At 42.2% G+C, this 16488-nt stretch overlaps 1 protein-coding gene across 1 annotated transcript; it reads right to left on the reverse strand.

Moving 5' to 3' along the window:
* Window positions 1-1174: 1174 nt before the first annotated feature.
* pals2b (protein associated with LIN7 2, MAGUK p55 family member b) lies at window positions 1175-14990 on the reverse strand. Its single transcript, XM_085345799.1, has 12 exons — window positions 14810-14990; window positions 10691-10791; window positions 10009-10161; window positions 8308-8460; window positions 7525-7752; window positions 6604-6735; window positions 6424-6520; window positions 6053-6121; window positions 5799-5960; window positions 5512-5714; window positions 3894-4022; window positions 1175-2000 (listed from the first exon to the last, which is right to left on the reverse strand). The coding sequence occupies exons 1-12, from the start codon at window positions 14937-14939 to the stop codon at window positions 1824-1826; spliced, it is 1734 nt and encodes a 577-aa protein (XP_085201925.1). The 5' UTR covers window positions 14940-14990; the 3' UTR covers window positions 1175-1823.
* Between the last annotated feature and the right edge of the window lie 1498 nt (window positions 14991-16488).

Raw genomic sequence — 16488 nt, forward strand, 5'->3', positions numbered from 1 at the left:
CATTCGTGTTTTTTCTGGTCCTACTATCTGAATGTTGCAGAAGAAATGTTTCCAGTTGTCTGTTGTCCAATTTTGATGATCCTGTGAGAATTGTAACCCCAGTTTCCTGTTCTGAGCTGACATGAGTGGCACCTGGTGTGGTCTTCTGCTGCTGTAGCCCATCTGCTTCAAGTTTCAGCGTACTGCATTCAGAGATGCTCTTCTGCACACCTTCATTGGAATAAGTGTTTTTTTGAGTTACTGTTGCATTCCTATCAGCTAGGAGTCTGATCATTCTCTTCATCAAATCAACGTGCCCATGTCTATGCACCTAAACGCACTGAGTTGATTGGCTGATTAGACATTTGCAATAAACATTTGAAGAAGAGGTGTACATAATAAAGCATCCGCTTTGTATGAGGTTACTAACACAAATACGTTTACATGTTGTTTTTAGACACAATGATTTTGCTTGAATGCAGTTTTTTTCAAAGTATTGAGGTCTGATATTTTGTTTTTGTGTGTCTGGATTTGACGGAAATGAATCTTACGAGGTATAAATGGAAATGTTGCACACATAATTTAACAAGAAACTAGTTTATGAGGTTTATCAAATTTTATTCATCACAAGTTTGCTGATAAAAATGTAAAAAGAAGACATGAGGTTGATGTGGAAACACTTGAACAGGCAGCAGGGCTGTCACAGAATACCCTCAGCATTTTGAAATGGTATTCACTGTACATTGCAACGAATATCCACCTAAAGTGATTTAATACTCATTTTATCCTGAAGTCACGAAGTCCAGGACAGATTTCAGGTTTTTCTCAATTCTGTATCTGATTTAAGAACTGTGAATTTAATATTTGATTCAGAGCATGATCACAAGGGCTTTGGCATAACCGCAACACTGAAGATGAGGATCATTAAGGAGCGAGTGGGTTTGAGCCACATTCACAAAAAATAAAACATTAACACATTGTAGCAGGTAAAGATGATGGCCAGTGACACTGTGACACTCATACTGCAGACAAACAGACGATAGAAGCAAACGATTGAATGCTACACTCTACTAATCATCACGCTGATTAAAAAAAAATAGCAAAAACAAAACAAAACTAGAGAAAATGAACAGACATGGTGTTTGATCTTTTAAAAAGTACGTCATAACATTGTTTTTCTTTTATATACCGGATGAGCTTTTTAGCCCCTCGCTCATGGAGAAAACCGATTGAGGATTTTGGGGCCGACGACATTAAAAAAATAACATTAAGGATTCAAGTAAATGAAGGTGAAAAGAAAACAGAGCAATGATGTTCAACATGTGCCACACCGTGAGATTTCTTGGACAATGACGGCTTCAAGTTCTTGTCATCGATCGCCTTGTCCTCGTCTTTGTTTTGGAGTTCGGGTGGCGACCGTGAATCCTCCGTGTCAGCGAGGGAAGACTGATAGAAGTATTTAAAAATGAAGGAAAACGACTACAAAGCGACACTACAACAATAAATTAATGCAAAAAAGTATGGCCCGAGCACGTGACACGACTTTCTTTCTTTTTTCTCATGGTTGGTTTGTTTCATTCTCACCGTAATCCCACACTGAATAGAAAGATCTTTCATAAAAAGTTATAAAATAAATAAGCACTCTTTCCCTTTGAGTTTTGAGTAGAAAAAAGTTGCAGGCCCGAGAGGAGAAAGAGCGATGAGATTTCATTGATTACTTGCAGTAGTATCTCTGCCCTTCATCTTCTTTGGCCTTTGTGATCACAAGCACACATACACGCATACATGTTGGTGGGTCACTGAGGCCCACGTAGACTGGACAGTGTAACGAGTGGTGCTAGTCCTCAGTATACCCAGTTCACTGGGACCCACTGGGGTTCACTGCACAGTTTGTCCACGGCTGCCTGTAACGTCTCGAAGGCCTTATCCAGGTTGTCGTTAATGATGGTCAGGTCAAAGTAGTGGCAGTAAGCCCTCTGGATGCGGGCGCTCTCATCCACCGTTTTCCTCAGATCCACATCCTGCAGAAACATGAAGGACGGGTCAGTTCTGGGGATAAATCCAAGTTGTATGCATGAGTGTCAGTGTCCAGCACATAACAGTGAAGACCAGGACAGGTGGACAAATGATGAGTGTATGGATATTTATAGTCATGGTAAAAAGAAAGTAGACCCTCTGTCAATTCTAAGGTTTTACCTTTCAGGTTACAGTAAAAAATAACCTGGTCTTTCAAGAACAGAAGAACAAAATATAACACAACAGACTGTGTCTTACAAAAACTAAGCCAAAAATGCAGAAACAGTACGACAAAGACAAAAACTACACCCTTACTTCTTCCGTATTAGCAGCAATGTGCAGCTGATATGGTGCTGCTAAAAGAGGCCAGGTGCTGTCAATCAATTCAAAATCGCCTGATTAACTGATGATCAACAAATGTAAGGACCTCCATAAAGGCAGAACCTTTGCCAGCTTGCTGGTCTGGAGCATTCGAGTGGAAAGCATTCATGACAGTTGCCAGTCTTCCCAGGAATGAACTTCCAAACACATTCACCTCAAGGTCAGACCGGTTACAGGCCTCAGCACGATAAATGTGAAAGTTCATGATGATTCAATTAGGGAAAAAACGAACTCGTTTAGAAGGGTTTCCAGGAGAAATGCTCTTCTCTCTAGAAAGAAAATGGCAGCAATGCTTAAGTTTAAAAAGTTGCATCTGAACAAACCACAAAACATCTGGAAAAATGTCCTTTGGACAGATGAAAACAACGTGGAGACGTTTGGCCATAACACACAGCAACCAAACACAGCACATCAGTACAAACACTTTCATATCAACTGCCAAGCACTGTGTTTGAGGCGTGATGATATGCAGCCAGAGGAAACGAGCAGCTTGCAGTCATGGAGTTGACCATGAACTCCTCTGTATACCAAACTCCACTAGAGCCACATATAAAGCTATCTGTCCAACAGCTAAAACTTGGGTCATGCAACAGGACAATGATCCCAAACAAAGCAGCAAATCTACAACAGAATGACTGAAAAAGAAAAGAATCAAGTTGCTGCAATGGGCCAGTCAAAATGTTAGACCTCAGATTGATTCAAATGGTTTGGTGGGAGCTTCCGAGAACAAATGAGTTCAAACAACGTCGTAAAGAAGAGTAGAGCAAAATTCCTCCTCAACGATGTGCGAGACTACTGAAGTCATACTTCAAGTTATTGCTGCTAAAGGTGCTTCTACTAAATCAAGGGGTTTATGTCACTTTTAACATGACGCTTCTGCATTTTGGCTTTAAGAACATAGCATAATATGTTGTATGCTGTTGTTCATCTCAGATTTTTTTGTTCTGATATGCACAATGATAGAGATGATAGACGGTGTACTTTATTTTCACCACGACTGTATGTAATTTAAGGTACTTTTAGAAGGATTTTGTTTGACCAGCAAGTAACATGATCTGCTTCCAGGCAGTGTTTTGGCCACAGGGTCATTCAAATCGGCATACTTATATTTAGCCACCCTGTCCCTCAGTCTATTTTTAGTAAGGCCCACATAGAAAGCATATGAGGGTGATTTAATCTTAAAAGTGTTAAAAACATTAAACCAGAGGGAGAACAAAATCTTAAACAATGAGAGGCAAACTGGCCACCAGTTACCACCACACCTTTTTTTCAAATGTCTTTAGTGTGTCTTTTATCTCAGTGAATCAGTCATAGTTTTTGTGACTGACTACAGTTGACATAAAATATTGCACAGTTATCCCCATGATATGTAAGTGAGGGCTCAAATGTCAAAAAACAGTGACAGATAATGCAAGCATATCACTATGTATGCGTGTGTGTGTGTGTGAGAGAGAGAGCATGGTTGTTTGTGTGTGTTTACTTCATCCCATTGTTACGCATGGGTGTTGTTAACCTACCGTGAGCTGCTTAGTTGTGAGGCCTGCATCCACCACAGCTTTGTGCATGGCCTTAAGAGTATCAAAATCTGGTGCTCCAATGAACACCACATAAGGCATGAACTCTGCTGTTTTCAGTACCTTCAGAGCCTGAAGAGAGACAAAGATGTTTTCATTATACTATACTTACACGGACCAGGTAATGTGTTAGGAATGAAAGGATGCCACATTATTTGAAATAATAATTGTCAACCTACAGAGGTCTGAATTCAAAGACACCCCACAAATCAAAGTGAAAAAAATGACACATTTTGGCAAACTTTCATTGCAGCAATAGTTTGTATGCATGCCTCACAATGTTGGGACATGCTTTTTATGAGAGACTGGCTGGTGTCCTTGGGGGTCTCCTCCTAGATCTGGAACAGGGACCTGGCCCTGGGGAAGTTGGATAGATGGAGGCCCATCTATATAATATCCCAGAGTTCTTCTCTTCCAGGAACTGCCTACATACTCTTTGCACACGAGGCCGGGCATTCTCGTGCACCAGGAGGAACCCAGGACCCACCGCATCAGCCTAGGGTCTGGCAATGGGTCCAAGGATTTCATCCTGATAACTAATGGCAGTGGTGGACCTGCCAATTCTGGTATTCTACAGGTAACGCCAATCAGACTCCATGGTCGGGGCAGTGAATATAGAGACCACAAGACGCTTAGGCGTCCTTAGACCATCCTCATGAAGTCTGTTTCTGATTGTATGGTCAAACATAGTCACATCAGTGTCCTACTGCAGGTAATTTTGTAGCTTCAGCAGTGCTCATCCTTCTTGCACAAAGGGGCTGATACCGATCCTACTGACTAATGGTTGACGGGTTAAGGACCTTTCTCAGGCCTCACCAGCTCTCCTAGAGTAACTGCCCGACTGCTTTTGAGACAATGCTGGGAGACACAGCAAACCTTCTGGTAGTGGCATGAGTTGATGTGCCATCTTGGAGGAGTTAGACCTTTTGTCCAACCTCTATGGGGCCCAAGTATCACCTCATAATAACAGTAGTGAGACTGGCCTTAGCTAAATGGAAAACTAGTGAAAAAACAATCAAGAAACATTAAATACCGCCTCTGCTACTTAACTGATCAGATCGATATCATAGAAGTTTAATTGACTTGATGCTATACTGCTATACTGATTAATGTGTTCCTTTAAGTGCTTTTGAGTAGCATATTTTTTCAAATCCTTTAACACAAGGTTATTATAGTTTAAAAGTAGATCTGAAATTGCAATTGAAAACCACACTGTCTCATAAGGCTTTGGTGCACTAAGACTTGGCAAGTCTACATGACTCTGATATATGATGTCATTTCTGAACTTTTCCCCTGACAAACATCCACCAATATTAGATTAATTAAAAAGACTAAACCTAAAAGTGGAACTAATAAAAACTCAACTGAAAGTAAACTTTCTGAAACAATGCAAACTCAACTGAAACAAAGTCCCGCTGGTCCAAACTTCACCTAATAAAACTCTCCAATGTTCTCACTAAAGGTCAAACACAGTGAGTAAATGCTGCATGTCAAAGCCACCCTTCACTGCATGAAAATAACCCTGCCACTGACATTCGCTCGCTTTGGACCCCTCTCATACCTGCGGGTTGACATCCAGGATGCAGGTGCGTCCCATTGCGACCACCTCGTGAATGCTATCAATCTTTGTGCCGTACAGGTTGCCGTCGTACTCGCCGTGCTCCAGGAAGCGGCCGGCCTTCACATCAGCCTCCATCTCTGTCCTTGAGGTAAAGTGGTAGGAGTTGCCGCCTAGCTCCTCATCACGGGGTCTCCGTGAGGTGTCTGACAGAAGACATGAATCAGGTAAATGTTGCACTGTTGTAGCAAAATTTGAGAAAAGCGGTTAGAAACCCAAGTGTGGCATACATGGTATAGTGGTGCCAAAACGCGTGGGATGGAGGACCATCAATCGGTTCTTGAGGCTGCGTCGGCCCACTCCTTGGGCACCTATCAGAACCAGCGTCTTCCTCTGGAAAGCAGGAACCTTTGCCACTTCCTCATAGATCTGCAGTTCATGTCTATCGAACTCTGTTCAAAGACATTTCAAAGCTGTTAGCCACTTGTAGAGAAAGACAATGAAGACATTAACCAAACATCTAGACCATGAAGAATATTCTGACCTGCGTTCTTGGCTGTTAGATACATCATCTTCTTCTTCTTTTTTCCAGCCAAGGTGCCACAAAGAATTCCTGCAAGACAAATATGCACGTTTATATCTTTGCTGTTACAGCATTTGGCCAGACGGGGGCAGGCAGGCATACTAACTACCCATTATTTGTTTTTATTTTTTTTGCCATCAATCAGCTAAAAGCTTTACAAGTGATAGAGGTCTGGCAGTAAACCAGTTCACAGGCCACTCCATCCCTTCAAAAACAGCCTCGGCTTAAGAGAAACATTAAGAACTTGGGTGAGTTTTAGCTCAGGAATCTTTCACAGAGTGTTTACACAAAGGTCTGGCATCACTGCCAAGAAGTACAGGTAGGGTACTCACCTGATCCATCCAAGTCTCTGGGAACAAAAGCTTTCCTCTTCTCCTCCAAGAACTGACTGGGGATCAGACCCGTGGCACCACCCACTACGTGACATGCCTGGCGTGGATCAGTTCAAAGTTAAATTTAGAAAATTGAAAGTTTAAAGTTCGGTCAAAGACAGTCTGTGAAGGAAGGCTCACCTGCCACCAGTTGGGATCTTCTCTGTTTACAATCTGAAGAATATCACCTTTCTTGAAGGCCATACCTGCCTCCCGACAGGGGATCAAGCTGTCATTGGCGGGATCATAGTCAAAGTATGGCCGGACATATACCTGTGAGGAACAGAGGAACAGGTGTGAGCTCCTGAAGCGCTTAAATTAGGATTGAAGAGGAAGATGGCCGTTCACAAAGCAACAAGAAAGACAAAGCAGCTTTAACTCAGCATGGCTTCTCACACGTCGGCATGGTGACGGCAGCTCTTTCACACCCATTACGGCCCGTTTCCCACAGCCGCAGCCGACACAGCTCTTCATGCTGCGTCAACACGCTGCATGGGCTTTTGCTAGAAAGGGTAAGTGCTTTGGCCAGAGCATTAGATTAAACAAGCAGCCAGAGGAAGCAATAAAACAAGCCAGTGAAATATACTGTGCAGCGCGCTCTGAGCCACAGAGCAGGAAGTGATTTTGCATTACGTCTCATTCACTTTTACTGCCCTTCATTCAGTTTATAAGCATTTCCAGGTTTATGTGTTCCAAGATTCAAGGTATATATATATATGTGTGTGTTTTTTTTTTGTTTTTTTTTACACAGAAGACATTACTGGAGCGTGTCTGAGGGGAACTGTACAACAGCGTCACACACTACTGTACTCTGCATGTCAGAGAGCATGAAATTACTCCAAACACATGTGCGTGTATTTGGAGTGCGTGCATGACACAGAAACTGCTAGTGTGACCTAGATAGCATCTGGAGTGTTATTAATAGGACTCCCAGAGTTCAAATTCCTGCGCGAGGGATTGTGGGAAGGCCGTAGGACATATCGTCAGGATGGTGCCACCACCCAACATCTGCCACCGGTTACATAAGCAGGAGAGTGCATGCCTGTGCTTGTACGTGCTCACCTGTGGAGGAGCAGGAGCGTCTCTGTAGCTCGGGAGTATTTTCAAGGTGATCCCTCCGCTGCAGTCTTTGAGCATCTCCTGGAGCTCAGTGGGATTATTGCCAACGTCTTTCCCGTTTACTTCCTTAATGATGTCGCCCACGTGGAGCAGACCTTGTCTGTCAATCATGCCTCCGTGAAGGATTCTCGCGATCACCAAGTCGTCTTTCTCCACACGAAATGTCACACCCTGAGAGGAAGAAGAGGGATGTTTTATTACCTCTGATTCCTGCGCACTCACACTCACCCCCTCCCTGCGCCTGGAGCCTCTGCCAGAGGTTTCTTCCTCTTAAAAGGGAGTTTTTTCTTCCCACTGTCACCAGGTGCTGGCTCGAGGGAGGGTTCGTCTGATTCTTGGGGTTTGTGCTAAGCCTCACCCCTGTTAATTTTAGTAACCTATCGACCATGTTTGTAGTGTTGGCAGCTTTTGGAGCATTTTAAATGGAATTATAAAACAAATATGGCAAATGGCCTGCATTTGTATAGCGCTTTTCTAGTCCATAGGAGGCGAGGCTGCCGGACACAGGCGCCACCGGGCCCTCTGACCACCACCAGTAGGCAAATACGGGGTTAGTATCTTGCCCAAGGATATTTGGCATGCAGCCAGGGTGCAGCCTGGGATCGAACCACCGACGTTCTGATTAGTGGCTGACCTGCTCTGCCACCTGAGCTACAGCCACCCCATGGATAAATAATGTGGCACACTCATGCAAACACATTCAGTCAGCGTGCAGTCTCCTCTCACCAGTGGCTCCCCGGCCTTCTTTCGAATGCCAATCATGCGCACGGCATCGGCCTGCATAAGAGCGCTGTTCACCGCTGCGTCATTGGCTGTCTCAGTCGGAGGCGGGGCTTCGTAGCATTTTGAGGCTACCATGTCATGAGCCTCTAAAAGAGACTGAGAGAAAGGAAAAAAAAAGGAGAGGGTAGGCGAGTGCTAAGGCTTAACTACATCTTATTGTAGAGGAAGAAGCACAATTACACTTTCACAAAAGTAAAGTCGATACATTACTGAGTTCCATTCCCTCAGTAGTTTTATTGTAAATGTTACTTGTGACCACATTGGAAATTTAGTCTTCCTCACAGTAATATTAATAACAAAACTGTGACTTGATGTTTCAAGTGAATAGAAAAGCTCTGTTGGCAGACGTTATAACAGTGAAACGGGACAGTTATACCTCCAAACAGCCAACTAGCATATTAATAATTTAGGTGCGGCTTAAAAAGCAATCATCTAATGGATAAAATCCCAAATATGGATAACCACCCAAATCTAATCACTTAATGTCTGATTCGTGAGTATCCCTCCAACAGCTTTCATTCAAGTTGCTTTTTCCCCATATATTATTACTGGTTCCAAATCACCACCAACCGCTCACTGGTGAAAAATACAAAAAGTCTGTAAAATCAAACACTCAGTTTGTGATGTAATATCTGTTTTCCTTTTCCCACCTAGCCTGCTTTCCCCCCTCCGCCCTCCGTATCTCTATTGCTCAGTAGGTCAACAGAGTCTTATCTTTCAGCTAAAGGCACAAAGAGCTCTGATTGGTGCAGGGGCTTCGCTCGGCTCAGAAATCTACCTCCTATTGGCCCTGCCTGCATAAAGCCCCTGCTAAGTTCAGGCACAGAGGTTAGTGTTCTACTGATGCATGAGCGCAGGCTCCAAAACATCTGATCTGTGCCACTGTAGCTAGTGTTGTAACATTTAGAGTACGACATACTGTTCAGATGAAAAGCAGTCCCCATTTCACAAACGTGCAGTAACATTACAACAACTACTGCTAATAATAAAAAGTAGAATAAGGTGGAAAAAAGTGTGCATCACTTGGAAATATATAAATTCAATAATTATTTGAAATGATTGCATTTAAAAAGCTGTATTCTTTTCAAGCTAACCACTTTTTCTCAGGGAGCATCAAGAAATGAATGTTGATGTAGAAATAGAAAAGAGGATGAAAACATACAATGTACCACTCAACAAACGTATGGAGGGTCAATACATAACAGCTAAATGAAGAAATATAGAATAGAGAGAAGCCATAAGAGGACATTTAGCAATGAAGCAGAAGAGTCAGCAAAGCCAAAACCAATATGATAGGATACAATTTTTAAGACCTATTTAAACAAGAGCGCTTTAGATAAAACACAAGTCTTATTCCTCATGAGGCCCACAGGGAGACACTGTTCCCAGATTCAGAGTCAATATTCGCTTTGCTTTTAAGAGACAGTGAAAGTTTTATTGCTGCCAACAGAGAGCAGCAACACCAGAATTTATGTATTGATTATGACATAACATTATAAGTACAGTGCTGTAAAACAGCATCTGGTTTATCATAGTGTTTTGGGTTGCCACATATTACCTCATAAGCTAAGTTAATAACCAGTGCTTGTGTTAACGGCGTCTGTTCTAGCCTACCTAACTGTGCTCGCTCTTGCTCTGGCTCACCTGGAAGTGCGGCTCCTGGAGGATTCGAGACAACTCAGCCGCGCTGTCGTCTTTAACCTTGAGGTTGTTGATGTCGCCCAGGATCTCTGTCACCAGCTCGACGTTATTGTCCTGCACCGCTTCCAGCTTCACTTCCTCCAGCTGCTCTTGAGCCTGGGTGAGACAAAGAAGCTCAGGAAAAGTGGAAAGATGGCGGTTGCCTTTCATAACCTTCCTGGTTTTGTTGGTATTTATTTGGATGTGCAAAGAGTGAATGACAGAAAGTGAGACTTGCTCAGTAGCCGTGATTGTAGATATGATATGGTGCTCTACAGGGAGCATTTGAAAAAGCACAACATGACAAGACCCTGTATGGAGGAGCTACAGCTGTGGTTAAACTGAACTCACTGCACACTAGACTTCAAACAGCAGTGAAGGCGTGTTCGTAGGTGCATGCACTGTCAATAAAAAAGGCACAGAAATGCAAAGCTGCACAATTTTCTTACGTCATTATGCATTAGGTCTGATGCACATAGCACTGTGTGTTAATCAAAGCCTTACTGTACTTCAACGCCTCAGCCAGAGCAAGCAAAGCATTGCTGAGAGCAACATGTGGGGGAGTTTGAAGCTGGCTAGTGGTTTGTCTGCTCCCTGCTGCTTGCCCTGAGCTATGTGTGTGTGCTACCTTAGCCAAGGAGCGTACAATGGGACTTTCCATGATGCCGCGCAGGAAGAGCAGGTCGATGTCTTTGGCTCCGGCAGAGGTGGGCAGCTCACCCACATTATCCAACACCTGCTGCATGGCTGGACGGATGGGACGAGACACAAAGATCCAGAGAAACAGAGACAGAGAGAAAAAGAGAAAAGCCAAGTTAGCCAGGCCTGAAAGTCATTCAGAGTGTAAACATCCATGACACTGTTGAAGGCAAAGCAACAGCAAAAAGAGATCTGCTCACACTCCAGTGCAAAAGAAGACCCAAATGTTTCAGATGCAGTGAACGGGCATGCTTTCACTCAGTTTAAACTCCACAGCCAGGATAACATCTGGATCTAATCTGAGATGCTTTTGGTACTAATTACAGCACTGAAAATGATGTGTGGCCTAGACAGCATAAGATGGTCCAATATGGTAAGTGCAGTGTGTGCCAGATGTGGCCCAAAAGTCACGAGTTGGGCTTGAAACATGTTACAGTAAGTATTGTCTGGGCCAGCTTTCACCCAAATGTCACAACACAGCTGGCAAATGGTCTTTGAGTCAAGGCAGCCAGTCTTACCCTGAGTCAGCACTGTCAGTCAAGAGCTGATTTGGCCGACAGACACCATGTATTGTTCTCTGGGAGAGTTTTGGATACACATACTTTGTATACACAGACAAGCACCCCAGAATATTAAGCCTGGTCTGCACAGAGTGTGCACAGTTGTGTATATTCACTTTAAAAAAGCTTAACTTTAAAGCTTCAAAGTGCTTTTTTTTCCAGATTCCCTCAAGGCCCTAAACATTCAACTAAAGGCTCCTGGATTCAGATGCAGTCAGCCTCTATGCTGTTAACATAAACAGAGACAGGGAGAGGTGTGGACTGTAGGTATCAGCTAGCTGAACGCCCTAATGCCAGTGTCTTAAAGCCAATCTAAGCACATTTTAGCCATTTAAATCCCTGGAAATGTATGTGTATGTGTGTGTCATTTTACACCTATGTGGGTAATAACTATGTCCGGTCAGCACTTGTATACAGTTGATTCACTCTATGATTTCACTCTGCGTTTTGCTTCACTAACCCATTATTACTCTTAAACCCTGAGACATGTTCCATGTCATCAAGTCAAGCTATAGTCTATGACTTCAGCCCCCTCTTTAGAATAAAGTGCCCCATACCAAATCGCTGCTTTGAAAATACAGATTATGAAATGCTGACGTCTATATATTATATTTTTGGTAGGTTTTGCAATCTGGCATGTATACCTATTAAAAAATATTGGACATTTAGCTTTTATTTAAAAGAAACAGTAACAAAAAGATGAAAAATAGAGAAAGAAAGGAATCGAAGTCGTATTGGACTGAGGAGCCGCTCAGGACATTTATACAAATGCGATATGACCCTTTACCACTTGACCACAGCGCAGCTCTGCTGACATGCACTTTAAAAATGTTTAATCAGCTTTTCCTTATGTAAAAGAGGCATAAGCATTAAAAGTTTGGAATGCATTTTAACCAAGATAAATTGCAGCATCACACCATGTGGGAGAGTTGTAAAATATTACCGAAAAAAGTAGCATCTCTTGTGTAACACACGTTTCCTTCTGGTTGCTCATTTCTATCCAAATGAATGCCTCTCTGTGATTTAGATCTCAGTTTAATCACTGTTTAAATTCTGCTTTCTCTGGTTTGCTGTACTGAAACAGTCACGGTTCAACTCGAGCTCTACAGCGTCTGATAACCACAGGAGCGCAGGGAGACTGCATAAACAACAGGCTCGGTGCAAAACAGACCTTAAATATTTATGATCCTCTTTAAGAAGGACAAATAGGGGGGAAGAAGGTTAAAAACAGCACTGCAGACAATCAAACCTGTATATCAATGAAGCTTTGTGTATTTAAGGCACAACAGCACAATCTAAGACTCAGTACGGACATATGGACACAATAATTTATTTCTTCTTGGGAAACCACACACAGATCTTCCACAGGGCAACGGTCATTTCGGGAAAAGGCATCTACACACAAACACAGACACACACAGACAAGACGAATATGGAAACTTAACACTACCATGGCACAACTAACTTTTGACTTGTATGCAATAAATAAAGCTACGTTTACTGCAAAACATGAACATATCCGGAGTGAAAACCTCAAGCATACACAGAATAACACACAGCTGAAACCTTTTGTATATCCCGGTGTCGTCTTCATTGACCTTTACCTACTTACTACATCCCCGACAACAGGAACCCTTACTCGTCCACGCTTCTGTGCATATTACCTGTTAAAATTTCTGTCCGGTAAAAGTTGGGAAATGAACTAAAGCCTTCAAACTAAAGTCTACATAATCTTTTGAAATATGACACAGAGATCCAAATGCTGTGGCCTGAAGGAGTTGTTAATGCTAAGAGATTACAGCACCAAACAGTTGTTTTTTTCCAGATGATTTATTCACATATAATGAATCACTCTCTTTTACCTCCTTGTAATTTCTCCCTCCGTGGCACTTTTGTCTGCAACATCTAACCACTGCATCGGTATGCACACCTACGAGCATGATGTGCACTGAATGCTGATGCAGAGATCACTGCTCTGTTTCTAAAGGAATGAAATCCCAGGAGAAAGAAAAAACCTCGCAACTTGTATTAAACATGGTATCATTATTTATTTATTTATTTTTAGCTTCTGAGATGACTGTCAGAGAAGCAACTCCACTGACACATCATCCATAACAAAATATATCTGAGGGTGTTTTTTTCTTTTTTCAGAAGTGCAGTGCAGTTCCTGGGACTCTCACAGCTAAAGCTGCTGTAAAGCAGCGCTTCTTAACCGCTCGACTGGATCCCAAAGGTAGGCTGAAATACTGCTGTTTACCTAAACTACTTTAAACATAATTACACTTGCTTATCCTGTGTCAGCTGTAACACCAAGGCGCTAACTGGGAGGACTGAGAGCATGTTTAAACTGCTTAGGAAAGAATCAAGGATATCTGAAATGCTAACTTAAAGTAATACATAATATAAATGACTGAATCAGTTGGCTTTTACTTGATAAACTGTTGAAAAGAGAACTGAATAAACTGATGTGTGTTAAACATTATTAGCAGGTTTTAGCTAGCTAAAGGTTAGCTAGCTAAAGGTTAGCTAGAACGGACAAAGGATTTAAAAAATTCACTGAAACTTATAGCTGCAGGTAAAACTGGCTAATTTAGGTTCAAATTCATGTATTAATCAAAGTAGAACAGAATAAAAGTCAAATAAAGTAGTTCTAAAATGAATTAATAAGGAGTGAGAAATTATTGGTTGTAACAGATAACTGCTAAAAGATTTGGATAAACGTTCAAATAGCATTAGAAATGGAAAAATTTCTAATGCTAAAAATTGTCTTATCTACTGAAATTCAGTCCCCTTAGTTATAAAAACATATTCTTCATCTAAACTAGCACTGGTTTAAAATAGAACCTGTTTTTTTTTTAAATTCAACTTTTTTTGTATATATCGGGCAAAATTTTTTCTTCTTTCAGACATATGAAACACTTGTTGTGTGCAGTTATTATTTACTTTTTACCCTCTGCCTGAATCTGCTCCGATAGACTGGTTGTTGTGGTTTTCAAATATGTGCTGTCAACAGGAAAGTTGCAGAGTGCTCTCTCGTGGGCAAACTGCGCAACCTCGTCGCTCACAGTTTTTGTATTTGTTACTTACTTATTTTTTTAAATCTTCATTTATAAATGATGATGATATTGGCCCACTGATAAATCAATCACAGCACTGGATACTGTTGATTGACGTATGACAGAATAGTAAATACATTAATGTTACCTAGCCTGTCTGGTAGCGACCAATCATTAGCTGCATTAAACACACATTAACAAACTGCTGTCCTGTGTGGACAAGGCTTTATTTATTCATTGCTTGGTATCCATCACAGGGGACTCAAGCAAATCTGACACAACTGTGGGGATATAAATGTTGGGAACTGTTGCTCTAAAGACTTTCCACATGAAGCTGAAGAAACCACTGGAGTTACCCATCTAAAGCCTTCCATCTTAAATGAAAGATAACAATATCCCACTATTCATCCTAATATTTGAAAGCTCCCTTCTTCCTCCTACTGTCCTCACCTCCAGATGTTTCTGCTCCCTGGGTGGATCGTACAGCCGGGGGCCCCTCCATGGCATGCTGTCCCAGGGGTCTCACCTCCTCCTCTTCCTGTGCCCCATTGGGACAGGAATCCTCCATTGCTGTGACCATCGCCAAGCTCTTCCTCTCTGTTGCCACAAGTATGCTAAGGCTAACCACGAGTAAACCACCAGTAGCTCTGCCAATATGTCTTCTGTCTTGTCTTTTCTGGCACTGCTGACCCTCCACACTTCAAAAAAAAAATGCAGAAAGGGGAGATAGGAGCAAGAGAGACAGAGGGGATTGAGGGCGAATAATGAGAGAAGAGACACAAAGACAGCGACAGTAGAATGGGATTAATATCAGAGGATTTTAAGAGACGAGGAATGATAGGGGAGTGAAGAGAAGTAGGAAAGCTGAAGGAAGATATTTTTTTAAAAAGAGAAAGGAAAAGAGGCTGATGGTTGGACGAGTTTGCAAAGACAGGCGTGAAATGAGACGGAGAGAGGCAGAAAGCTGGATAGCACTCACAGATGTGGACATGCATTCAGTGCCTGCTAGTTCCCTCCCTGTACTCTGACTTTAATACCTTCTCATACTACCACCCCCGCCTCTTTTGATAACACACATAAACACACACACACACATAATCCCACGATCCTCCTTTACCAGGCCTGCTTGAGTACCCCTCCTCTTGTATCCCTGACCCCACCCAAAGTCAAGTTAACCCTCTTGTCTAGACAAAGGCACACACACTCACACACACTAGTTGAATGTGTCATTATGTAAGTAATCTTACATAAGTGCTACTAAAGAGGGCCTGACCCTACATTCCCATTCTTGTCCTCCTTCTTGCTCCCATTCACACTTATTCTGCTCAAAGCCAGAAACTCTGTTTGTGCACACTGTGCTCGCACGAATTCCCTCAGTGGTCGTCCAACTCTTTGATTCTTCCTCAGCCCAACGGGAGCTTTTTCTCTTTAATTTTTTGCTTCCCCCCCCTAAAATGAATGTGCCTCTCACCACCTTACATCTCATTAAATGAGTAGACTCGAGGTGCTGACAGGATTATGCACATTTTTTTGGACTGCAGTTTTTCTTGTTTCTGCCTTTTGCCTAAGTACGTCTGCACAAGCTGCTGGCTGCATGACTGTTTCTTAACAGAAATATTATCTTAATAACCGTTTGACCCTGTCTGTCCTGATTTATATTGAGGATAATAAGTAACATTTCACAAAGAATGCTTTAACACATCACAGCAAGGCTCTCTTGGAAATAAAAGGCAAGTTATGTTGCTATACTTACTAAGAACTCTTTGAGGCTATGCGGCATAAAGTTGCTAAGAGCTAAATAAAAGCTCATAATCATAAAGTTCAGTACAGCTCACATGTTTAAATTACATGCTTTAAAGTGAATACTAAAGGGCAGTTGATAAGCTTATATAGGGATAAAATTAGGAACTGACCAGAATTCAGTTCACCTTAGTGGTGCGGCCCCCAACAACAGTCCCAGTTCCTCATGTGGCCCCTTGGAAAAATCCATTGCTTACCCCTGCTTTAAAGTATTGGCTCTTCCTTTTCTTCAGTAAGTACTTGATAAAGCCTATTTTTTTATCAGGCAAAATTAGCATTCCATTTAATATCACAAGGAATCTTGCTGGTTAAGCAGTGCTAGCATTAGC

The sequence above is a fragment of the Diplotaxodon limnothrissa genome, linkage group LG22 (genome assembly GCF_057381915.1).
Source record: "Diplotaxodon limnothrissa isolate DT_005_m linkage group LG22, D_limnothrissa_male_GT1.1, whole genome shotgun sequence".
Lineage (NCBI taxonomy): Eukaryota > Metazoa > Chordata > Actinopteri > Cichliformes > Cichlidae > Diplotaxodon > Diplotaxodon limnothrissa.